General features: G+C 42.1%; 1 protein-coding gene across 4 annotated transcripts; it reads right to left on the reverse strand.

The window, feature by feature from the left end:
- Positions 1-264: 264 nt before the first annotated feature.
- On the reverse strand, positions 265-25,705 carry FAM98A (family with sequence similarity 98 member A). 4 transcript variants are annotated; one of them, XM_025188782.2, is made up of 10 exons: positions 23,892-25,705; positions 23,507-23,612; positions 23,263-23,291; positions 19,530-19,678; positions 16,585-16,719; positions 14,789-14,973; positions 11,525-11,605; positions 10,362-10,478; positions 5,158-5,325; positions 265-2,201 (listed from the first exon to the last, which is right to left on the reverse strand). In XM_025188782.2, the coding sequence occupies exons 1-10, from the start codon at positions 23,996-23,998 to the stop codon at positions 1,440-1,442; spliced, it is 1,839 nt and encodes a 612-aa protein (XP_025044567.1). In that variant the 5' UTR covers positions 23,999-25,705; the 3' UTR covers positions 265-1,439. The 4 variants fall into 4 exon arrangements, with proteins under 4 accessions (XP_025044567.1, XP_025044568.1, XP_075781101.1 ...); XM_025188783.2 differs by lacking the exon at positions 23,892-25,705 and adding an exon at positions 23,807-23,844; XM_075924986.1 differs by lacking the exon at positions 23,263-23,291 and having other exon boundaries at positions 23,892-24,016.
- Between the last annotated feature and the right edge of the window lie 515 nt (positions 25,706-26,220).

Consider the following 26,220-nt stretch of genomic DNA (forward strand, 5'->3'; position numbering starts at 1 on the left):
AAACACATTTATTCATAGATTAATGTCATGCGAGTTCCCATATGACACAGGCTATAGAATTTTAGCCAATTACCCCTGTATTGAGCCCAATAACATGTGTCCAACTAAAGAATGAGCTTCCAGAAACTTCAAGAGATGCAGCATTCATCTGCTCCCACAGTATAGCTAATGTGCTTAAAATACCTGACCAACAACCTCTACACATTTCATACTACTGCATCACTCTTTTAGATCTTACCATGATTCAAAGAAAACCAAACAAACTGGAGAACATACAGATACTTTTATTGCTCACCTTTTATACAACAGCTCACCTTCAGCCATTTTCTTTCACAGCTTGACAATGTTTATGTACACAAAATCCCAGCAAGAAGCATTATGTGGCTTTCAGTAAAAGAAAAAAAATGTCAAGACATTAAACTCAGCCAGGCTTCATTTTCTGCAGCAATAGTAAAAGGGCTTCCTCCAGGCAGGAATTAATCTTTCCAGGCCGTAGTGCATTTCTTCAAAAATTAAAATTTAAAAAAAAAAAAAAAGAGAGATAACCCCCCCAAAACAAATTGCCCTGAATTTGCTGAGCCAGTGGCATTAACTCGTGCATAAAACAATTTTAAGTTTGCTGTTCCTTCTAGCCGATTTCAAGTAAAAATTAGGTTTGTAAGAGGAGCAACTTGTTTTGGATGGATGCAGGTCAGTTTGAATTGCTAGACTTAACTACAGCCCTACAGACACTATTGGTTCACAACTTAGCTTGGTTTTAAAATGATCTTTGCAGATTCTGGTGGCAGGTGAGATCTCCACAGTTGAGTAGGAGATACAATTTTCAATTAGTGGAAGATAAGGCTACTGAATGTGGCATCTGCAGCAGAGCTCAAATAATAGACAACAGATTTTTTGAGTTAGTAAGCAGTTTGGAACCAGGCATATGTGAACATGAGCGAGAGACCTTTTCTTGGTGAAGACAACTGGGCAGAAAATCAAAAGCAGTATTCAAATCTGTTTGAAACATATAACCTAACGCATATTTTGGAAGAGAAATGAAGACGAACATGTCAAAGGTAACTTAGTTTTCAATGTTGCGTGTGAATTACAAGTCTGACCAGAAAAGCACTGCTAGTATCAGTATATATACCATCAGAACGGACGTTAGGATAATAATTTCATAACAGAATGATTTGATCAAAGAGATTCAATCTAAGAAGCAAAGCTACTGGTTCAAGATTTGGTTAACCACAGTGAAGAGTGGCAACTTATTTATTTCAGTCAAACAACAAAAAGAACATCAGAGTTGTAGGAGAACCTACAGTTTAGTTGAAGCAAGTCTATGAAACCTTGCCGGACACATACCGTCTTGTACTAATTCAAAAAGCATTAGATCAAACCTCTGAAACTAGGTATCTATTATTCAAGCTCTGCTGAAGTGTAAAGCTTTAGTAGCCTCAGCTAGTGAAGTGTCTTCCTTGTCCAAATCCAGACTGATTATACTGATAGCCTCCATGCTGGAAGTGCTGCTCAAACTGCCCACCTTGATTAAAGTTCTGTCCACCTCTGCCTCCCCAGCCTCCTCCGGGGCCTCCACGGCCCCCACGGCCTCCACGGCCACCTCTCCCTCCTCCCCTTCCACCACCTCGATCACCATGGTGCCCGCCATCTTGGTATCTGTTGTCCTGCTGGTAACCACCGCTGCCGCCACCACCCTGGTATCCACTTCCTGTGTATGAAGAAGATTGATAGCCTCCGTAGCCGCCTCCTTGGTAGCCGCCACCGCCACCATGATAGCCACCAGTTTGAAAACCTGCATCTCTGTAGTTGCTATCTCTGTAATTGCTGTCCTGATAGCCTCCTCCTCCGCCACCATCTGTCCAGCCTCCTTGGTGCTTGTTTCCTCTTCCTCCCCCTCTGTTTCCATGGTCATAACCACCCCGTCCTCCTCCTCGACCTCCTCGTTCATGACCCCCTTGTTCATGACCTCCTCGTCCTCCATATGATGAGTCATAACCTCCTCGCCCTCCTCGGTCATGACCGCCTTGTTCATAACCACCTCGTCCTCCATATGATGATTCATAGCCACCTCTTCCTCCTCTGCCTCCACTTTGCTGTGGAGGACCATCTTGTCTTTTCTGCCATGGCGGCATCTCAGGAGGGGGAGGCTCGATTTCATTCGGTCTTCCCCCTCTATCAGGTACTCGGCCCATTAATACCTGTAATGGTAAGAAAAAGATTGCATGATAGTAGAACTCCTTAATCATACTTACTAATTATATGATACCATGAGCAACAGTTTAATATTTCTATGACAGTCTGGAATTTGAGTCATGACAAAGAAGTCTATTAAGAGCCTTTACACCAGCATAAAACTAGTGTAACTCCACTAAATTCGAAACAGGAGTTCCTCAGATGTTAACATCAATGCATGATCAGAATCAAGTCCCAAGTAGTTTGATACGGCATTATATAAACAGCCTCAAAGTATTAACTGAATCCACTGAAATACTGGAGTGGCTGTCAGTTTTTAGACTATGTAAAAGGATCACTCTTTGTTTTCATCTGTATGTCTAACACACATTTAAAAAGTCAATAAAAATATCATTTCCTAGGAAATTTAGTACTCATAAGATGGTGTTGATCTAACAGCCACTGAGATGTAAGTAGTGTGACCAAATATCAGGCACATCATAGAATATCAGGCAGCACATGTGCAAGCTTTCACTCAACAATGTCCTACCATGTCCCCATGACAATCAATCCATGCAGAATTTGTTAACACACAAATGCGATGGTGTGTTTGGTAATGTGGACATATGTTTGCTAGAACTAGACCAACCCCTCTAACTACTGGGACAAAACCTTCATGAAGGACAGAGTATCCCACATCTGCCTATCATAGGGTATGTCTACAATACCCCGCTAGTTAGAACTAGTGGGGTAGTGTAGGCATACCGCAATTGCAAATGAAGCCCGGGATTTGAATTTCCCGGGCTTCATTTGCATAAGCGGGGCGCCGCCATTTTTAAATCCCCGCTCGTTTGAACCCCGTGCCGCGCGGCTACACGCGGCACGAACTAGGTAGTTCGAACTAGGAAGCCTAGTTCAAACTACCTAGTTCGTGCCGCGTGTAGCCACGCGGCACGGGGTTCGAACGAGCGGGGATTTAAAAATGGCAGCACCCCGCTTATGCAAATGAAGCCCGGGAAATTCAAATCCCGGGCTTCATTTGCAATTGCGGTATGCCTACATTACCCCGCTAGTTCGAACTAGCGGGGTAGTGTAGACATACCCATAGGGGTTTTCTTGTAAACTCCTCTGAAGCCTCTAGCACCGGCCATTGTTGGACACAAGATATTGGCACTGGATCATCAGTCTGATCTAATAGGGCAAACTTATCTCTCTAGTGAATAGTATATGCAGCCTTCTGTTCTGATTACAGGTTAAACCTCCTAAATCAGGGACTCTCTGGTCCAGCAACATCCATGGTCTGAAAGCACCACAAATGTTGCTGGTCCAGAGAGCCACAGAACTGGAGTATGAGAGCCTGCCAGGAGCTCCACCAGAAGGGCCAGCGGCAGCTGGGAACCCTGTTCTGGGAAGCCCTGGCCAGGCATGGCAGCAGGGGGACCGCAAGCCCTATCCCTGGGGAGCCTAGGCCAGGCTGAGCAGCAGCAGGGCTGGGAAGCTCTGTCCCTGGAGAGCATAGCATCTGCGTGGCTGACAGCAGAGGCAAGCCCCAATCCTGGGGAGCACAGGCCATTTGGGGTAGCAACAGGGCTGGGGAGTTTCATTCCTGGGGAGCCTGGGCCAGGCTTCCCGCCTCTGGGAGCCCTGGCGGGGGTACAACAGCAGCAGGGCTGCTGGCAGCCAGCAAGCCCCATTCCCGAGGAGCCCCAGCTAGTCATGGCAGCAGCGAGGCTGACAAACCCAGTCCCAGGAGCCCCAGGCGGGTGCGGCAGCAGGGGAGCTCCATATCTGGAGAGCTCCAGCCAGCCCACTGCACCCGAGCCAAGCAGCAACGGGGCTGCAGCCCCAGTGGAAGTGGGGCTGGAGAGAAGCCAGCCACACACAGCAGCAGTGGGCTGGGAGGCTGGTGGAAGAGGACTCCCCATATCCAGCAAAATCCGTCACTGGGGACGGGTCAGGTCCCAAGGGTGCTGGAGCAGGGATGTCCGGCCTGTACTACCATTCTTGTCTACCCACTTCCTTCCTTTCGGCCTCTAGACCTCCTTGTCGTCAGATGCAAGTTCTCTGAGGCAGGGACTGTTTTTGTGTTTGTACGGAGTTCAGTACAACAAAGCCCAATCCTGTCTTCTGTCACTGAGTGCTACAGAACACAGAAACGTTCTTTAGTACTTTGGAGGGGACATTTCATGTTCATTTTTGAAGAGGAGATCCATTTTAATGTAATGCTAATAAGTCTCAAGTTTAGGGGGCAAGCCAGAATTCTCAGGGAAAAAAAAATGGCAACATTCTTTCCACAGCAACACTTGCTCTTAAAAATATGAACCTTGACTATATAAATTTAACCTAATCAAAACTCATAAGAGACTCTAAACAGCAAAACACAGATTTTGCCAACCGACATATACCCCATGTAATTATTTATACTAGATGTGATGAAAATATTTGTTAATGACATCAAAGCAATATCAATCCCTGCAACCGTGATAATGAAATGATATCACCACAAGTATACAAGTAGCTCCCTCACGGCATTCTCCCGTCAAGGAGATTGACTAGAAAGTGCAAGTGTAACAATGATGTAACAGCTTAAGGGAGAGATTATGAACCACTCTCTCTCACAGAATAGGATGATGCACTGAAAGCAATGGCTTCTTGTGGAATAAGATACTATTCATTGCACATGAGGGTGTCAGAATTTGACCTTAAATATTTAAAGTTACAGGTTCCTAAAATTACAAACTAATTCATGGTATATCATGCACTTTGCTTTGGTGCATAAGGATTAGCAGCAAGAAGATAAGTTTCTCATCACTTGTTTTCCAGTTTACATTTACTTTGATGAAAAACACAGAATGTTACTGAGTGTTTTAAACACTCAAGTCTTTCATTGAGACAAATTCAAACATTTAAAATGAAATGACAATGCTCACAGCCTGGTATGAAGTTGCATTTGCCAACTCGTAGCAGTCACAGAAGACATACCTTATTAATAGCACACACAGTCTTTTCTCTGATAGACCCACTGCTTGTCCTCATAATCTTTGACAAATCTTGCCGAGCTGCCAAGAGGTGAGCAATGGAAATAGTGCACTTAGTAGTTAAGAGGGCACGTCTGGGTTGGTAGACTTTAGCCAGTTTCTCTGTTTGACTCTGTTGGAGGAAAGAAAAATAAACAATTCAATTAGTTAAAGGAATCAGTATGTGAGAGAGTGTCCAACAAAAAGATCCAGATCAATAAATGGACCATGAAAATGTATTTGTACTATTAAAATACAAGAGGAGTATCAAAATGGTTAAAAAATAATTTAATTTTAATTTAAAGAGTACTGTACAGAGGACTGAGAAAGCCATGTTATTTTCACTCTCATCACACAATGACATTAATTCTAATCTCATTGCCAACGTGTTACTTTGCACACATTTTCTTCTTATGGCTGAAAATTGTTAGAAGTGAGAAAGATATTCTGTTATTCTGCATTTTTGTATTTGTCTTCAGTAGGCAATCACGCAAACAGTATTATCAACTATCTATGTGGCGAAAAGAATTCCAGCCAATCAATACCCTCACAATGCCAATGACAGTTTCTGATATGGATTGTATCCAGCCTCACTTTTCTTTTTATACACGCACAATTCCTAAACAATGTTTAAAAAAAAACCTCAAGTCAGTTTAATGCTACTCATTCCTCTTGGCAGGTCTTCCCTACATTGCAAGCTCTTTGAAGCAGAGATGAAGTTCTCATTTTTCTGTAAAGCACCTAATTACATACCATCAGTGTGTATGCAATCATCAAAAGGAAAGAGATCATTTATTTTAGGGATGGTCTGTTATGGTTTGTTGAACCATAAACAGATATCATTACACAGGGATAATATGTGATTATTGTGTTTAACATCTCAATTCTAACCATTATTTAATTAGCCAAAGTTATTTGCCAACTTCTTAAATCTGTCACCTATTGTACTAAATAACAGAACCTATTTAATTCTTCCCAGCTGCTGCAACAATACTGCTTACTGTCCTCTGCTAGATATAGTTCACCTGGGTAACAAACTCTGTATATTCCAAAGACAGAGGGAACAAAAAAGCCAGTAGATCAATGGGTTGAGGATGGGTGATTTGAACAGTCAAATAATCTGCTCAGGGCACCTGCCTCAATTGAAATCTACTGCAATTCATAACTGACCAGCTTCCTTATATTGTTCTAATTAAGTAGTATATCGGTGTGCCATTTGAAAGGGTAGGAAGTTAGTACATATAAAACAACCTTTCACATTTCTCTTTCCCTCATGTGAATAAACTGTTGATAGGCTAAGTAAAATATCATTATTATGATAGCATACAGGTAAGTAGATGTGCATGGGCTGGTAAGTTTACATGGACATTTTGCAAAGTTGCAGGAATCTGTTTGAAAAATGCTTTCCCTGTAACTTGCATTGCCAATTGCCAGGGATGTAACTTTAAAAAAAAAAATTGAGCTAAAACAGGAATATTTTACCTCATTTTTTTTCCTAAGAAGCCACTCTGGTTCACATGCTGCTTCCGCTACCATCAGCGGTTCCTGTTTCCTGTGTTTGAGGGGAGCTACAATTGATCAAGGTAATGAAAGTTAAAAATCTATTTAAGGAAGAGAGATTACAGGAAAATAATGGTAAGTCACTCTGAAGATGAGCAGTCAGAAGTTCAGCTGGAAGCAAATACCAGCTTGTTGCTTTCCCATTTGCATCTTCCCCATTGTCTTCTGCCATTAGTAGCTTGCTCTCTTGACCTCCTCCCCAAATGGACCTATGGCAAGGTAGACACATCTCCCTCAAGTAAGATGCTCAGTAAAACCACATTAATTAAAGCTAGAGGTAGCTAGCATATCATAAAGACTGAGTGTAAATTGGACAGGATCAGAGGATACAAGAGCGAGGGAACAACAAAGGAGTGGAGAAATGGATGAAGAAGTGTAACAGAACCGTGGATTGCCTGTGGAAGACAATGCTGGTTGAGAGCAGGTGGATGGGAGAATCTGTTCTTCCAGCTGAACTCCTGATATTTTAACATCTTCAAGGTGACTTTACAAATTTTACCATTCCCATCTCTAGCATCCCCTCAAGACAGGAAACAGGAATGATAAGAGCTGTAGTGGGTAGATCAAAGTGGTTACTCAGGGACAAACATAAGCACTATAAAATATTCTTTCATAAAACCAACTTTATACTTTTACATTAGCGACTAAAGATTACATGTTTACCATAAAGAAGATAAAACTGAATGAATGCTTACTTTACAACCTGATAAAGCAAAAGCAGAAAAAACAGAATATATTGGGAAACAAAATAGGAGTACAATGTTTTTCCATTTTTGACCTACAATCCAAACACTTGAGATCTTATATATAAAGTCAACATTGAGGTGAATACACATTCAATACACAGAGCACCTATAACATTTTAAAAACCTTAAAAATCTCTAATACATAAGGCATAATGTAAATCAGCTAAGAAAACAAAGTCATTTGTCATCAAATGTGAAACCTTATTACAGTTTCTATCAATACAATTAAGCAATAACTTGCTGTTATTTGCAATCTTTACTTCTTAATGAAGTTATAAAAGTGTTTTTTAAAAGTTCATATTTTAAAATGAACAACATCTTTGAAAGTTGCTAGGAAAATAAATAAGAGAGTTTGTGCATCTGTGTCCATCCAGCTGTGAGTCCATTTGTTCAAGAACTCCTCCTAAATGGTAAGAGCAAGGACCACCAACTTTGGTATGCAGCCTCCTCTTATCATAACTTAAAGCAAAGTCAAGGTTTGGTTGTGCCAGCACAATGGGATGTGCATGGAATCCAACTGTTTCTCATCAAACAAAAAGGGAGGGGAGTGATAGCAAGGACAGTTATGCTCACAAATCACCACAAGGGGACAGCAAGCCCCTAAGCGCCTTGTCACCTTCCAAACCTAACTTCGGCAGCTCCCCCACACCTTAGGCTCCTACCCAGAGACTCCTGCAGCCCCCCTTCCAGCCCTCAAGGACCAGAGCAATATCGGGTATGTCTTCTAGTTTTAAGATAACACATATGGCCATTGCTTGAACACTGTGCACATCTAGTTTTCCATAGGTAGTTCAATTCCAATCTCACACAGAGCTCAAGCTACTTCCCAAGCCCAAACATTGTCCTTAGTCCTTCCTTGTTGTATTCATAACACCTCTTTAAATACATTTCTACTGAAAATCCAATGAAGAACATGGCTTTTCTTGAACTGAATTCAAACAGCTGATCAAACCTTGAGCTCCTACAAGACACTTCTTTTGAAAAAATGGACAGGTTTTGAAAAGCCATGATACAGCTTAGAGGGGTTGCAAGTGCTTCGGAGGATAGGGTCAAAATTCAAAATGACCTAGACAAACTGGAGAAATGGTCTGAGGTAAATAGGATGAAGTTTAATAAGGACAAATGCAAAGTACTCCACTTAGAAAGGAACAATCAGTTTCACACATACAGAAAGGGAAGCGACTATCTAGGAAGGAGTACTGCAGAAAGGGATCTAGGAATCATAGTGGACCACAAGCTAAATATGAGTCAACAATGTGACACTGTTGCAAAGAAAAACAAACCTGATTCTGGGATGCATTAACAGGAGAGTTGTGAGCAAGACACAGGTCGTCATTCTTCTGCTCTACTCTGAACAGATAAGGCCTCAGTTGGAATACTGTGTCTGGTTCGAGGCACCACATTTCAAGATAAATGTGGAAAATTTGAAGACGGCCCAGAGAAGAGCAACAAAAATGATTAAAGGTCTAGAAAACATGACCTATGAGGGAAGACGGAAAGAACTGGACTTTTTTAGTTTAGCAAAGAGAAGACTGAGAGGGGACACGATAGCGGTTTTTAAGTATCTAAAAGGGTGTCACAGGGAGGAGGGAGAAAAATTGTCCTCCTTGGCCTCTGATGATAGAAAAAGAAGCAATGAGCTTAAATGGCAGCAGAGAGGTTCAGGTTGGACATTAGGAAAAAAAACTTCCTGCCTGTCAGGGTGTTTAAACAGTGGAATAAATTGCCTTGGGACGTTGTGGAATCTCCATGACTAGAGCTATTTGACTAGACATTTATCAGGGATGATCTAGATGGTGCTTGGTCCTGCCATGAGGACAGGGGACTGGACCTAATGACCATCAGAGGTCCTTTCCATTTCTAGTATTCTATGATTCTATAGAAGTCCCCAGGCATTTCTAACAAAACTCACTACCTGATTCAGTTTTTGTTGAAATGCTATGAAGTGTTAAACGTCTCTTACAAGTTTATCAATGAAACCTGACATATTCCCCACTCCCTTCCATCGCTTGTGACACACCTACAAGCCCTGTCTGTTTAATGGTAGATGATCCCAAGCCAGAGAGAAAGTAAATACAGAAAAAAAAATTTTTAAAAGCTGTTGATTTTTATGTAACTCATTTAGTTAAAAGATACTGGACATGTGACTCTACATCATCATCTGGCTATGAAACTCACCTACACCTGGTTTACGGGGTAGTGCTTACTACCTGCCCCATTATAGACCCAGTGTACACAAGAGTGATAATTTTAGAAGTCAGTTTTATAATGTTTGTCACACTTCGTTTAAAATAATCGTACCCAATTTTTACTATCCATACTTTCGGAATTGTCATAAGGAAGATCAGATAGTTATTTTTGAAACTAGAATGATCATACTCAATTAACTTCAAAAGGGGATGAAGTCACATCACAATCAATGTTACAATTCAAGAACAAAAATATACACCAAAATATTACCTAACAGCCAGGATCACAGAGCAAATTGAAGTGCATGGAAACATTCAGTGTAGCCTTACATAAATATAATGCATCTGCATTAAGCAGATGCAGCTTGATTTGGGAAGAGACATCGCTCTAGTGGACAGCACAGAATGGTACCAAGTAAAGAGGCTGTCTGAAGGATTCTGAAGAATTGTGAGTGAAACAATGCAAAATGTAGTTTATAGGCACATATGTAGTTACTAAATCATATAACAGAGTTTTGCAGTCAACTTACTCTTCTTCAGAAATCCATAAACCAAAAATATCACATAAGGGGATGTTTTCCATTAAGAGCAAGAAAAGTCAGTTTTTAAAATATATTTTATATAAAGCATAAGTGATCTGAATGTTCAGCATGTTTATAGAAAGCAATTTGTACCTTAGCTCTATCTGACCAGCCAAACGACTGCACAGTTACATCCAAACGTTTCACTAACAGTTTTCTCCGAACTTCATACTCATTGGCTATGGCTTGGTTAATTGCTTCAATTTTTTCCTGCAAAGAAAATTCATGAGTGTGACATACATTTTAGATTTTCTAATTGAAACAATAAATAATCGACACAATGGCATAAACAGATTCAGATATTAAGCACATATTAAATGACTTCATCACACATTATCTAGCTATTAAATATTCACAAGACCCAATTTTCACAGTCATTCTCCAGTCATGGAATTGGGCCCCAAATGTAAAAACCAATTGCTAACACTGCTTCCCTAATGGCCATGAAAGCTCTACCTTCTTCATGGCAGCCCAAGTATAGACTCATCAGAACAGTGTTCAATGTTGTTTATAAGAATGAATCACATTTCTATATGCCACACTTTTTTTCAAGCTATTGGTTTGTTTCCTCCAGTATTGGCCAGAGCAAACAAGTAAGGAGGATAAAAATATGAACAAGATATAAAGTCAAAGAAATGCAAGGATTTATACTCAAGTGTGAGGAAGCCTGAAGTCCCCTAGTGCCTCAAAACTAAAGTATCTTTAAAACAAGAGCTATGGTACTAAGAATAAAAACCAGTACTTAGATAATTGTTTGAAATACTGCATGAGGATCCTGATTAGCATCTACGATGCACCAAAGCAGCCTCATGCATCAACTAGATGTTCCTTTATGGTTCATAATCAGAAAGAGACACAAAACTCCACTAGAAACACTTGCAGACACTAGGGCTTCTTAGGGTAGCATTCAATGAACCCTGGTAGGGCAAAACGCAGACATTCAGTCTTAAAGGCAATTCTGATCGATCTCTTGCCAGGAGTCTGTACTTGCATATGGATTTGTTGTAGTTTGCTTTCTTGGATAAGAGCGGTTACTCAAAACTTACTAAAACTCCTATTTTAAAAAGATTTTCATCAAAACATTATGTTCACCATTTGTGCTGGTGAAATGTTAGAAATTGTCCTTTTCTTTACTTAAAATATACACAAGATAACTATTTAAAAAAAATTAAAGAAAAAACCACACACACAGAAACTTTTTGGTAAAGCTACCAGACAGAGGAGACAAAAAGACTCTTACACACTTTGTTCCTTACCCAGTGAGCTGGTCCCAATGGTTTCTTCAGTAAAGGTTTTCCAACATGACCAGGAGGAACCTTTGCTAAGGTTTCTTTTAGCTGTAATAAAATATATTGTAAACATGCTACAGTGGCCATAAACACTGCTTTTCAAAGATCAAATTTAGGGAGAGAAGCAGGAAGCATTATATAGGTAACATCAATTTTTGTCCAAAATACATTGTGCCATAAAAAGAGCCAATAACATCTCAATCATATTCGTGTCTGAAAATTCTTAAGTCTTGTTGTTACAAATAATATAGTAATCTTAGCTAAAAAGTAGAGAAAATGCATAGAACAACAGACTCCATTATGGTCTCTGAGACAAGAAACATCTGTGATTAAAATGGAAAATCATACATTTGATGCATCTCAACACAGAAATTATATCCTATATATAATTAGCTTCATAGCATTTCTTCATATAAAACTGTTATAAAAAAATATTGAATATGATCATTTAAATGCTCACCAAATAAGCTGTGTTCAGCTATTTTATATCATTTCTCTAATCTCAAAACAACTACGGACTAGGGATGTTAAAGACTAGTCGACTCGACGGATCAGCATTTGCTTATTGGATAGTCTTTTGACTAGTTGATATCCCCCCCTTGCTGTCTCTATTATATAGAGGCAGCAAAGGGGGGGAAGAGGGAGAAGGGGTACTTCAAAGTGGCAGCACTGCTGCCACTTTAAAACCCCAAGGCAGTCGCGGCACAGATGATCCACTCCACCCCCCTTTGCTGCCTCTCTCTCAAAAGATAGGAGGCAGAAAAAGATATCGACTAGTCAGAAGACTGGTCCCACAGAAACCAATGGGAATTGCAAGTGAACAGTACCTCTGCATGTCATGCCCCAAATAATGTCATTGTCATAACAGAAGTGATGCTTTTTCCAAACTGTTGGTTTTTCTTGTGAAGTTTAACATTTTGCTTACAGCAATTGGTACACTAAAGCACAAGCCCATTTCAAACTTTTCAATATACTAGTAAGTGCATCCTTGGCGCTCTCAAAAATTTGGAAACTTTTTCCTATCTCCCTCTATTCCTGCCAGAACATACCATTTACAACTACCAGCATTCCATGTAAATATCTGTGATTTACAAAATGTTGCTATTCCAAAAAAGTTTTTGGAAAACAATGTTACCTGAAAAAATTTCTAAGTTGGTAATTCTAGGTCCCTGTCTATTTCATAATCATTTTTAATGACAAAATGCTGCTTATTAATATACATCTCCAATACCTATTTGTTTTACTAAGTGGTTCAAAACCCCAATACATCCAGAACAGCAAAACTAATGGTTGATTTAAACAAGATACAAAATTGTTGTATGCATCATTAACAAGAATGCCAGCTACAGTAAACTTTTGATTTCCAACAGTAAAATGCACAAAGGAGAAAGTACAGGTCTATTTCAGAGGATACACTGTCAGGTTAAATTTTGCATATTAAAACCAAGAAAACCCCAAGTTCCTTTTTTGTGTGTTACTATCATCACTCTGTATTCGAGTCTGAACTTTTCACTACATATTTTATTTTTTGCCTTTCATTCAGATTTTTTCAATGAAAGTGGACCACTACATTTCACTTTTGTTTACAGTTAGTGTCTAATCAGCTTCACACATTTTGGTTTCTAAATACTACCAGGATGTTTGGATTGCACACACTGCAAATTCCCTGAAAAGGAAGTTTCCACTATTTTTTTTTTTTAAGTATTTACTGATATAGCTCATTAAGCTTTCAATCAGTTTTTATTACAAAATGACTTTGAGGCCTAACGTGCCTTAACAGTATCCCTTTACATTTAACAGATTTAGCATTGTTGATTATCAAAAAAAGTCATTGTAAATCAAGCAAAAAAGTGGTAGAGAAGTCAATTATGAAAATTTTAAAAGTATGAATTTTTTATGCAAAAATGACATACTAGATTCTGATCTTCTAGTGTATATTTAAGAGTTTGTCTGTGAGTGAGCAAGCAAGTATGCCCATCTGCCTGTTTGTTCAAGAATTCATCCTAAACAGTAACAACTAGGACCACAAAATTTGGTATGTAGCTTCTTTTTATCATAATTTAAAGAAAAGTAAAGGTTTGGTTGTGCCAAGACAATGGGATGTACCTGGAATGTGATTGTTTTCCAAAATATAGAAAGGGAAGGGGCTGCTAACAGGAACAGCTATACTGTGTAATGACCACAAGGGAGAGGGGGGACAGCAAGGGGCTAAAAATGGGGACTGGGATAGCTATAACCTCATTGGGGCAGCAGGGAGCAGAAGTGTAGGTAAGCTTCCCACCCGCCTCCCGGCCAGCGTGGTCCCTGTCGGATCTTGCACCCCCCACGTCCCTGCCCTGAGTCCCTCCTCACCCCTAACCCACAGAACTGTAATCTCCGTATTATCTTTCCCCTCTTAAATAAGGGGAATCTGACAGAAAACAAGTTTGGTATATCAAATTCTCTTTAAAGACTTCCAAGTGAGTAATTCTAGCAACCATGACTTAGATGAAGTAGAAATTTCTAAGAGTAACAAAAGGCTTCTGAAAGGGATTTTGGGATCTTATTAATTATGTAAACTTTAAAGCGACATATAATGTAAAAAAGTTATATTTGTGTTTAAAAAAATCCTATAGTAACTATAACAAAGAATAAATATTTTCCTTCCCCCATCTAATTTGTGCATTTGATCACACATTCACGGTTTTTCCTGGATACTCAGCTTTCCCTTTGCTCTTTGCAAGAGCAACAGGTAGAGAAAACACTATTTTAAAAAAAAGGAATATGTTATTAAAATCACAAGAAATGACGAGAGGACTTTAGTTGGCTAAAATTAGTGTCAAGAGACCAACCAACCTAGATTTCAAGATAACAGGTGCCTTTAAAAAGCCGATCATATAGCTAGGTAGTAATGAGGAACAAATTTCTCTTTAACTTATCTGCCAAACCTAAGCTCAGTGGTTCTGAGAGTCCCCAGCAGCAGGTGATGACTCAAAGACAGAGCAGCATAAGGAATGAAGCGCCCTTCATGGTAATGAGAGAGCCACAAGACACACAGAACCCTGACCTAAGGTCTTAACAACAAAGAATCCCTTCAGTACACCTTTTATATCTGCAATTTATTTGTGGCTCATAACATATTCTGTAAACCACATTAATTCCTTATGCTAGTGGAGTTTCACAAGAGGCAATGGAGCTAATTTAAATAAAAGCAACAATACTCTTATACACTTTTGTTCCTTTGGATCTTACTTTTTTTTCGATTCCACTGAAGAACTGGAACATAGTTATGTTGGCCGGAGGCTTGGACATGCCTAATGCAATACATATGCCTTTTAGCTCCTGAAAGACCTCGCTACCACCTCCTTCTTGTGCTTTTTTTGGAGGGGCATTCACACATAGCATTCTGGCAGCTTCCAGTTCTGAGATGAGGTATGCTGGGATAAGAAAATTAGATTTTGGAGTAAGATGCATCAATTTTAATTCTCAGTACATTTAACATACTTACAAGTGACAAAGGCACAAACAGAGCATTTTTAAAAGATTTAGGAATGGATTTTTTTTAATCCAACAAAAGCTCATATTTATAACAATCACTGGGTGGGAGTGTGTGGTTCCGAGAGGACAACTGAGAAGGAGAAGCTCTACGATGCCACATCTGTGGCAACTGGCCGTCTTGCAGCAATCTGAAGAAGCCCCACTCCAGCAGAATTCATTATACTGTCTGTCAAAGCATGGCTTTTCCCTTGTAAGGCCTTTGCAGAGAATGGAGAGTTAAGGGGGGAGGGGGCGGGAAAAGAGACACAAGAAGGGGCTAGCACATGGATTCAGAGCCAGGTTGACAGGACCCCCAAGGTCTTGGCTCAAAGCAGGGAGGCTGGAGGCTAGAAGTGTAAGTGAAAGACTGGCAAGGAAATACGGACTGGAGATCATCCAAGGGACTGGAGAGTTATACCGGCTGGGAAATAGTTAAAACAAATCACAGCTATTCTTGGTGGCCGTATGTAAAGAACGTAGGAACTGATGCTGAAGCTCACTGTGGAGAACTTTGAAAAGCTTTTCATATTGTGGCAGCAGGGGCTTGGCATCATCTTACGGATCAGGAATTTACCAAAACAAACAAAAAAATACAAACAAAATCTTGTGAAGTGTCTTCTTACGTACAAGAATTCAGCATTATATTTAATGTCAAATTTGTGTAACTTTAGCCTGTGAGTCCTATAATTTTTAGCGTTTTTATTAATGTATGTATGAATGTATGTAATGGTATATTTTTTCTTTAATTTCACTTAGTAATCTCAACAGTAATTTAGAGTTCTTCTATTCCAAAATACAATGGGGATACTATGTGTAGGAATTAGCAAGAATGTCACTTTACTCTGCTGTTTTCAAACACCAAAACAAAAGATACAAGAGGTATTTATGGAGGAGGCTGACAGAAAAAGTCCCCTTCCCAAAAGTCTTAAGGCTTTGAGATGTGTGGGGGTTTTTTGGAGGTGGTATAGTGTTCTTAACTGTCCATCACCTGTACACCCCACTCAAAGAGTCAGGTAGAAGGCCATGATAGAGGATTCAAACTGATGATAGATCTATTAGAGTCAGATACAAAAAGTGAATCCTCTGAGCAAAATCCAAGGTCTTTACCCTGATAGGAATCTCATCATGCTATCCTCTTCCACACATCATGTAGAGAGAAATGCAGTAGGTTTTTCCACCAGGTCCTTGCCCTGTTCTTCACAGATGCTCTCCCTGAAATCCCTCGTATCTTTTCTACTAGTCACAGACTATTAAGTGGCTGTTAATTTATGTGAAGATTCAGCAGTGTACTATGACTCCTTTAATTCTTTTGTTTGGATTTTGGCCTTCCTTTGAAATGTAACAGAAAATACATAGGTGAAATTCTCAAAAATTACTGAAAAAAGTATTCCCTCTTTGTGGGAAACAAACACCATAATGCTATCACTAGTCTATCTCAGAATCATAAAAAGGAACAGGGGTGGAATCTTTTCCATTAGCAGGCTTCCATATAAACGTTCCCTTTAACTTACTGAGCAGCAAGAGGCAGTTCTTCTGATTGAGAAGACGTTTTGTTACATCTCCTGTTGTTAGTGATGCATATGGACAGTTCATTTCCCCCAGCAGTCCACTCACTTCAAGTTGGAACTCTTCTGCTTCATTTGGACCTTTAAAAAAAAATGTATTTTATCAATTCAGAAATTTCCTGAATTTGAGATTATAAATTAAAGAACTATAGGACTTTGGAGACTGGGGTGATTTGTTTAAAAAAAATGTGGTTACGGTAGAGATTTATACATGTTAAAGTATCAACATGAAAATACTGCTGTAGGTGAAAGACACAGAAGTCCTCTGGGTTTTCAAAGGCTAGGATTCAGCATGATTGATTTGAGGGCAAGTAGTTCCTCAGTGATTGCAAAATTATGGTTCCACTTGCTGTCTCTCACAGTCTAGGGACTTTTCACTTAGTGGTAACATCTTTACTTTAAATGGCTACCAACAATGTCACAGATATCAATCTGGAATCTTTGTGGAATTAGTGTCACTTAAATATCAGAGCAATACATATCTTAGATTTAGATGATTTTGGTTGAAGTACTCTATTAAGAATTGCTGGATAAGAAAGTTCAAGAACACCAAACGCCTACCCCTTTTAAGTTTACATGTATGACCCTCGCCTACTTGTTTTTTCTTAGTAAGAGGGGCACTCAAGTAACTTAAGTACAACATTTTAAGGGATGTAAGTGAGTAGTCAACTAGTTGACTAACCAATAAGCCTAGGGTTATCAATTAATCTAGTCAACTACTCGTGTGTCCGTCCCCACCACGTGCTGCCTCTGTATCTGATACACAGGCAGTAAGTGGAGGCAGGGAAGCAGGAGGTGGTGCTGAAGGGAGCTGGCTTAAAAGCCGGTTCTCCCAGCACCTTCTCCGTGGTGTTGCCTGCCTCCCGCTCCGTGCTGCTGCCTCTGATAGCCAGGGGAGGCTGCCATGAAGGGCCCAGGCTCGCCATAGGCAGAAACTGCTCTGGCAGCAGCCCCTGGCTGCGGCAGCCCAGGCTGGCTGCGGGCACAAGGTGCTCCAGTATCAGCCCCTATTCACAGGACCCCCGCAGACAGGGGCTGCTTCGCAGCAGCCTTCCCTGCTCTTTCCCCTCCACCAGCAGCCTCTGTCTGCAGGGAACTCGGACCCCCCCACAGGCAGGGGCAGGGCATCAGGCAGCCGGTTTGCAGGGGTAGCTGGTTTTTAAACTGGCTCCCCTTGTGGACGGGCTCCCACCTGGCACTCCATGCTGCTGCCTCCAATACAGAGGCAGGAGCGCAGGGTGAGAGGGGGCTCCCTGGGAGTGGGGTCAGACTGCACTGCCTGCCAGCCCCACCTCAGGAACTATAGAATAGTGGACTAACCTCTAAGAATGCAGTTAGTCGACTATTCTATAACTTGATCGCTAACATCCCTACAACATTTAGAATGACAAAAGATGTTTTCCTTGTGCAAAAGCCCTGTGTTTTTATATTTTCCTTTTTTAAAAAAAGTTTGTGAAGTTTTGAATGCTTTCTTTAACAAAAGGCAAAACTACCTATACCAGGGAAAATTACTTCACAAAGTAAACAAATGGAAAATACAGGAAAGTTTGTAACTCCAAGATTAAAGAAAATATTACGGTTAAGTGTTACTTGTAACAAAAATAGGTAAGAGGTGTATACAATTTCAAAAATACTCAGAATTCTGTTGAATACCTGCTCTGGAGACCCTTTGTGTATCAGAATCCATATATTAAGCATGAAGATTGCCAGAATTAGAGCTCACTGAAAACTCAACAAAATTGTTTGAAACATTTTCTAGAATGTTTTAAAGCAAGGTCAGGGGTTGGTTGTGCCAGGACACTGGGACGTGTCTTGCACTGGATTGTTTCTCATAAAATGGAAAGGGAGGTGTCTGGTAGGAAGGACAGTTATACTTCAGAATGACCACAGGTGACAGAGGAGAGAGCTGGGGATCATCACAGATATAACCCCATTTGGCCAGCAGGGGTGGAGAAAGGGACAGCTTTCTACTATATATTTCAGAGTTTGTCTATTTGTATGTCTGTTATGCATCTGTCTGTCCCCCAGCTGGAGGACATGCACTCCTTCTGCACCCCTCTCCTGGGTGTACCCACTGCAGCAACCATGAACAGGCACTTCTCACCTGGACCCAAGCTGCTGCAGGGAGAGATGGCTGGGTTTGTCCTCTCTCATATCCAGCCCCACCCCAGAACAGTGATTTAAATGAAGAAAAAAAAACCTTACGTGAGTTAAGGATCCGAGCAAGGCTGGGTAAATATTCTAGTCATTTAATATATTGGATCCTCAAAGAGTTATAAAAAAGTTATTTTGAAATTGATAAAACTGTTTCCACAAAAAATAAAAACATATTCAAGAACTGAACACACACATCTGTGTGAAATATTAGTTAAAAGGGAAAACGAACTTCAGTAGAAAATTCATCTCAATAATGAACTCTGCTGGATGCACACCAAGTCAGCTTGAAAAAAAATAGGTGGAAAATAGGGATGTGAATGATCAACCAGTAAACATCACCCTTACTGGGTGATGCTTACTGGTTATGGTTCACTGGCAGGGCCTGGAGCACCCCCCACATCTGTCACAGGCCAGGGCCTGCTCCAACCCCACGGGGCCTGCCACAAGTGTTGGGGGACTTGGAGCACCCCCCACCTGCAGCAGCTGCTGCCCATCCACAAGAGACAGCATTCCACCTTCCCCCAGTTTAATTGGTTAACATAACGTTTAACCAGTTAACTAATAAAACGAGATTTCACATCCCTAATGGAAAATATCCACAAACTGACAGGATGCAGACAGTAGTCTGTGGCACAATTGACTTAAGTGTCAGCCCAAATCTATAGCGCACACACCTTAAAAAAAAAAAGTTTTTTTAACTGCACAATTTTGTTCTCAAGGCTGTGATTACTTACTGTTAGTTGCTTGCACATTTTCTTCTAGTTTACAGTATAACCTTAACTCAGACACCAGCCAAGCACAGAGTTTGGTAAATTCAGGGGAACCGGCTCCACCAGAGACTGCTTGAGTAAGTGCTCCATCTTCTAACAATGGACCTTTGTAACTGGCAGGCAAAATTAAAAGTACCACTTATTACATGTGTACAGTCAGGCCTCGATTTACGTGAGTTTTTTTGCTGTTTCAGTTATACATGGTCAATTAACTGTAACCCTTCATTTCTGTACATGGTAAAAATTCACTAACACAAAGTAGCGCAGTTGCCAAGATGCACAAATCAGTGGCATAACCAGACAACACTTGTGTGGGCAGGCAATGACAGAGGTGGGGGAAGGAAGGCAGGCAGGATGGAGGCAGATTTCCATTCACCCCTTGCTGCTGGCCTTGGGAGAAACTCTGGCCAGGTGCCCTGCAGCCCCAGGGTTGGAAGCTTGCCTGGCTCCGTCTGGTCCTCCAGCTAGAGAGCAGGGCTGGGGCACAGAGGCTTGCCATGCTCTGCCCACCCAGAGCTCCTGCCGGGATGCGGGGTCAGGGGTTTGGCCAAGGAGTGGGATCGGGGGCTAGCCCCACTGTGCCCAGTGCTTCAGCCATGGAACGAGCTTGCCCTGCTCTGCCCAGCACTTCTGTCAAGGAACAAGGTTGGTGATTTGCACAGCTCCACCCACCCAGCTCTCCAGCCCAAGAGCAGGTACAGGGCATGCACCACTCTGCCCAGCGTTCCTGCCAAGGGGTGGGGTCAGGGCAAATGGGATTCCAGCCAGGGAGCGGGAAAGCCTCCGCACCCACGCAAGCAGGGTGGGGCAAATTCCCATCACCAGCCTCCTGGCAGGAGTGCTGGGCAGGCAGGCAGGCAGGCAGAGTGGGACAAGCCCTTGACCCTGCTCCCTAGCTAGAACATCAGGCAAAGCTGGGTGAGCCCTAGTCACTATTACCCATCTAAAGTGCCCAGCAGACAGAGCCAGGCAAGCCCTTAACTCCACTCTCCGGCAGGAGCACCGGGTGGTTGGGTGCAGTGGAATAGGTGCCAGTGCCCCAAACCCCTGCCCAAGATGTGTGCCTGGGGAGGCTTCTTGACAGATTATTCATGGCCCACCCTATTCATGGCCCACCCACAAGTCCAACTACAGAGGTTGAGTGGAAGCAGCCCGGATCCTTCCTGCCTCCTCTCCCACACCTGTCATTGCCCAACCACCCAAAATCAGGGCCCACCCCACTGCTCCAAGATAGATACTCCTAGTTCTACCTTCAACAATATGATCATAATGCTAGTAGTATATCAAGTTCATCCTCAACATCAGCAAAAGTTAGGACATTACCTGTACTGCAGCAAATTTAAATTTCATTTAAAAACCATTTTGACACCTATAGCACTGTATTGTGTAAGTTAGGGATATCCTCTTGAGAGCCCAGAACCTAAAACCTTATTTCTTATAGATTCTTGTTTTATTTTTTTTTTTAAAACACAATTTCTATTTACACCTTTTTTTATATAAAAATCATAACCCCCTGTAAATCAAGGCCTGACAGTCTATTATGAATGAATTCTGCTACTGATTTTTTTAACATCTACATGCAAATGTGAGGAGTATCACTATTATATCTGAAGTGTTGAAGATACTAGGAAATGTCACACAAATTCAGGAGTTTAATTATGGGGAAACAGGACCATAAAAACATTTGAGTTAAGCAAACGTGTAAGGATTCAAAATGTTTTTATTCTGAACAATGCTACGTAAATATGGAGTGCAACTTATCATAGATGTTAAGTTTACTGATCTATTCTTTCTGCAGTTCTAAAGTACCTCTCTGGAATTATTACTTCATAATAAATTAAGTAACTGGTGCCTGACTATTACCTTTTTGTTTATTTACTGCCACATGCCATTTGCTTTCATATTTTGACTGGGTTGCTAGACAATGCAAAATGGAAACACTGGATACAGATAAGTAGTGAAACAAAATTTTCTGTTGAATGGACATTAAGGAAGTGAAAAGTTGTCTCCATGAGGAGAATTATGGGCCAAATTCAGTCCTGGCATCAACACCCACAATTCTACAATGGGTGTTGCACATACTAACTCTAAATGCAGTGCATTCTAGTTATTTACTGTTTTAGAAGTATTTACTATTTATAAAAGTACAGATTATGGCGTGTACTCTGGTAAATATAAAACATGCTAGATTGCTTTGATGTACTATATCCATCTTGAAAAGAGATCAAAGAAACCTCAAAACCAACTGGACCCTGATATCTTGAAGTAAAACCTCAAATGATTGAGTCCACTTTGACACAATTGGTGCAGACAACTCTTGATAGATATTAAAGATGACAGATGTCTCTACTAGCATATAAGGGCTTCCATCCTGCAAAGATTTGTGGTGTTACTCTCAGGGCACAAAGTAAGTCTTTGCAGGATTGAGGGTTAAGTAATTTGTCAAGTAAAAACCCCTCTTTCTGACACACTCACCAATTCTCCCTTCCCTAAGAATGCCATTCCAGATAACATCTCCCTCATAACCTAGCTCCACTTCTGCAGCTCTTCTGCATGCTCCACAACACACATGCTTCTGCTTCTCTTCCCTACAGTAATGTCTCTGCTCTGGCTGCTGTACTTCTGTTGCACCTCTTGTAATCCACAGTTTGATACCATTTTTGTTTAGTCCAGATGGATTAACAAAAGCACACTTGGACAAATTCTGCCCTTCATTATATCTGTGCAACCTTCTATTGACATTGAAAGTTAAATTAGCGTACTTCCCTGAATAAGGAATTTGGCTCGCTGTGTCATAAAAATAACCTGAAAAAGAAAAAAATTGGCTTGTGTCTTTTTACTCTTCTATATAATATACAAAGCTTAAACCTTTGTTTTCTTCCTGCTTCTCTCTCCTCTACCCCCCAATCTGCCTGAAAGCACATGACGGTCAATAAATTAGTTAAGAGATGAAATCACAAGAATCAAGGCAATGAAAGCAGAAGGGAATTTTAATCAGAGACTTAAAGTTGTTTGGTGTATTTGTTTTTGTTGACATCTATTTGACTTCAGTACCTAATGAACACTTTGTAGTAAGACATCTTTTGTTAACCATTCAATTACAAATGAAGGATTGTCCATGGAAACCAAATGTTACATTCTCTGCTCTGCCACAGACTTCCTATGACACCTTGAGTCACAGTCTTTCTGTGACTCAGTTCCCCATCTGTAAAATGAATGCAACAGTACTCTCTCAACACTAAGTGACACTGCTAGGATACGCATATAACAATTGCAAGGCACTGCAAGACACTACAGCTGTTCCTCAAAATGTTTCACTGTACATACTATCTGGGGCAAATGAAAGGGATTTTCTTATCAGCATAGGCAACCCACCTGGCCAAGAGGTGGTTGCTAAAATGAAGGAAGAATTTTACATCAGAGGTTAGGAGTGTATAGCTCTGTCTCTCACAAGTGTAGATTTTTCACACCCCTGAAAGATGTAGTGATGATGAAGTTCCCAATATAGACCATTCCTCAGCTATCTGGATTCTATGAGAGCACCATATATCATCAACAGACAGAACGCCATAGCCCTGGCAATACAATAGACATGCTGTAATAAGAAAGAAAGTCTTTCAGGCCTGCTTCTTGTACATTTCAAAACCTGTAATGTCAGGTTTCTCCTAGAATAAAGATTTTCCGTTGAAAGTCCCACCTGCCACTGGAGGAGATCCTCAGAAGCGGCTGTGGAAGAGGGAACAAAAGGCGGGTGTCACGTTGGCCACCCCGAGCTAACAGAGAAACACGAGCACAAGGAGTTTTCAGCTTCGATCCCCCTCATGAAAACGGTCAAGTCACCTACCCCGAGACAGATCCACCTTCCCACCCGCAGCTCTGGCTGGGGACTCCGGGAGGGGGGGGGGAGCTGGCCCCGGGTGTACCCCTGAGAGGACACCTACCCTAGATCCTCCAACGACTCCAGGATGTCGCTCTCCATGAGCTCGAGCTCCATCCTCCGCCCTGGCACCCAGCGGCCCGTTTCCTCGCGAGGGATCAAGCTGGCACCTGCACAGCAAAGCAGAGTCAGTCACCAGCGCGCCAGTGCCGGCCGGGCCCGGCCCCCCACCCCGCTCAGCGGCAGCCCCGGGGCTCCTCAGCCCCGCCACCGCTCCCTGCCCAGGCCGGGGATCACCCCCGCCCCGTCATCCCCCCCTCCGGGCCTGCGCCCTCCCCTGCCCGACGGGGCGGCCCGCACGCACTCTGCGCAAGCAGCTACCAAGCCGACTGCCGGGTTGGCATGTCAGGAGGAGGGGAAGGGAATAGGCCCCCAGCCTGACCTCTCACCCAGCAGCGGGAGCTGCCCCGCGCGGTGCCTCACTCGCATCCCCGCCTTGTGGTCTTGTAACCTCTCCGCTCCTCTCGAGTTCCTCCTTCAGCGTGACTGGGGACATCGTTTTAAACTTCCGAGTTTTGTTTCAGTCGCAGAAACGACCCCTTGAAGAAAAATATTTTTGTCGGGCAGCGAGTGGGCAGCCCTGAGAGGAAGGACCCCTCTTGTGGAACCCACGTTGGAATGTGGCGGGCCTGGCCCGCTGGAGACAGCGAAGTTAAAGGAACGGAGGGAGACGGGGTGGGGAAAGGGACAAACTTCAGCAGATAGCGGCCGCTACGCTAGCGTGGCCAGGACTATAAGTCCCAGCATGCAAAGTTCTAGGTAGAACCTAGCGGCTGTTGAGTTCCGCTAGAACAACGGGTTCTTTAATAAATAAGACAGAGGAGAAGGCGCGTGGCACCATGTTCCGCCTGGGCACGTGCTGCCGGGCTTTTCCGCGCTGCTCTTTCCTTTTTACCAAAGGCGCGGGAGCAGGCTAGAGCCAGTTTCCTCCTGCAACTCTTCTCGCGCGCGGCACGGCCCCGTAGGCTGCAGGGTTCAAGGAGACTCGTGGGATTTTGGAGAGCAGACCGTGTGAAGTGGCTCTTCCCCTCAGGCTTGTGTAAGACGGAGGCAGGACGTTTGCAATGAAATGCAGCTGCAGGCTCGTGTGATGAATTTAAGGTGGAGGGATTTGGAGAGAAAATGGAACTCGGAGGGTCTCCCTCCTTTGTCCCTGGGGGTTTGTCTACACGGCAACGTTTTTTTGGGATACCAGAGGTAGCTACCCCATGTCCTTTGAACGTGTCCGCTATTTCGCCATCCCTGTAAAACCTCATTGTATGAGTAAGGGATGGCTTGAAATAGCGCTGTATTTTGAAATTTGGCGCAGTAGACAGGGGCAAATGATGAAATGAGCAATTTTGAAATACTCGAAATAAGCTACGCAATTTGTGTAGCGCAAATTGCTTATCTTATTTTGAGTTTCAGATGCTGGGGAGACACACCCTGTGTAGGTTTATGCAAATCAGTCACATTTCCATGTGAGGCTGTTGGAACATGGAAGAGTGTTTAGATCTGTGAAATGGGGGGTGACTTCCAATAAAGGGAAGGGGCCCTTGCCCCATAGCAAATGATACTGTGTTAACTAACATCGTTTCTCCAGGTCATGTTCTAACACAATTTTATCTTTTAGTCAAGGTAAAGGCAGGATCTGAGTTGTGTGGTTCCAGCCAACATCCTCAAAGGGAAAAGTATATATGTGCATAAGGATTCAGAATGGTAGCAGAGGGAGGAAAAACTCCTCCTGTCTTCTGTATTATTGGGCTGGGTGTTGCCATCCTGCAGGCAGTCACACAGTGAGTCCATAAATCCCCAAAGGGCAGCTTGTGGAAGGAGGCAGCAATGTTAGGTAGTAAAAAAATCAAAAACATGTCATGAAGCCAGTACTGTGCTGTGAATTTAGTGGTGCATGTGCATGTATAAATGTAGGACCCTGTATTTAAGTACTGTTAATACAGACAAATGTAAAAGCTGACCAGAAGTCACAGAACAATGGAAGGAATGGGTCATAGGAAAAGTGAGTAGCCTTGGAATCATATAAATGTGCATGAACCCCTTCCAAGGCTACCATCTGCTTCTGCCACTTTCATCTGACTCACTCTAAGGCAGGGGTTGGGGAACCTAAGGTTCAAGGGCCAGAGCACACAAAATCTACTAGCCTAGGCTCCCTAAGGTTTTTGTGTGTGAGGGGAATATCTTTCTCCTCATTCGGGTGCCAGGGCAGTGAGGGTGGGTTTGGGTGTTTTTTTGTTTTTGCTTCTCTCTCGTGGGGCCTGACTGATTTTTTGCCACCCCTGCTCTAAGCTTTAGCTTTTAAAGGTTCTAAGCCCTTGTGGTTGCAAACACAAACAGTGAAGCAGGTGTGACCAAGAGAGGGATAACTGTGTTTACAGGTAGTTTGAAACATCCAATCTGAGATTTAACTGCCTCAGCTTTTATCTGTTGTTATCCACAGCAGTCACATTTTAAATATCAACATTGATTGTAAAAAATACTGATCATTTTAACAAACTAAAGTGTTTCTCACAATCCCACACAGCCTCCCTGGTGCCTTAAATCCCAGCTGTGAACCCCCTAACAGGGATTACACAGAATATCAAACTAAGTAGCACAAGGGAACATGGTGTAGTGAGTTCTTACTACTACTTCTAGTCTAGGTCTCATATGGGATTGATTCTTCAAGTCCTTCTCTATTCCACTTTGTCTTAAAGCATCAATTCAGTTTTGGGTCTACCAATC

The sequence above is a fragment of the Pelodiscus sinensis genome, chromosome 3, assembly GCF_049634645.1.
Source record: "Pelodiscus sinensis isolate JC-2024 chromosome 3, ASM4963464v1, whole genome shotgun sequence".
Classification (NCBI taxonomy): Eukaryota; Metazoa; Chordata; order Testudines; family Trionychidae; genus Pelodiscus; species Pelodiscus sinensis.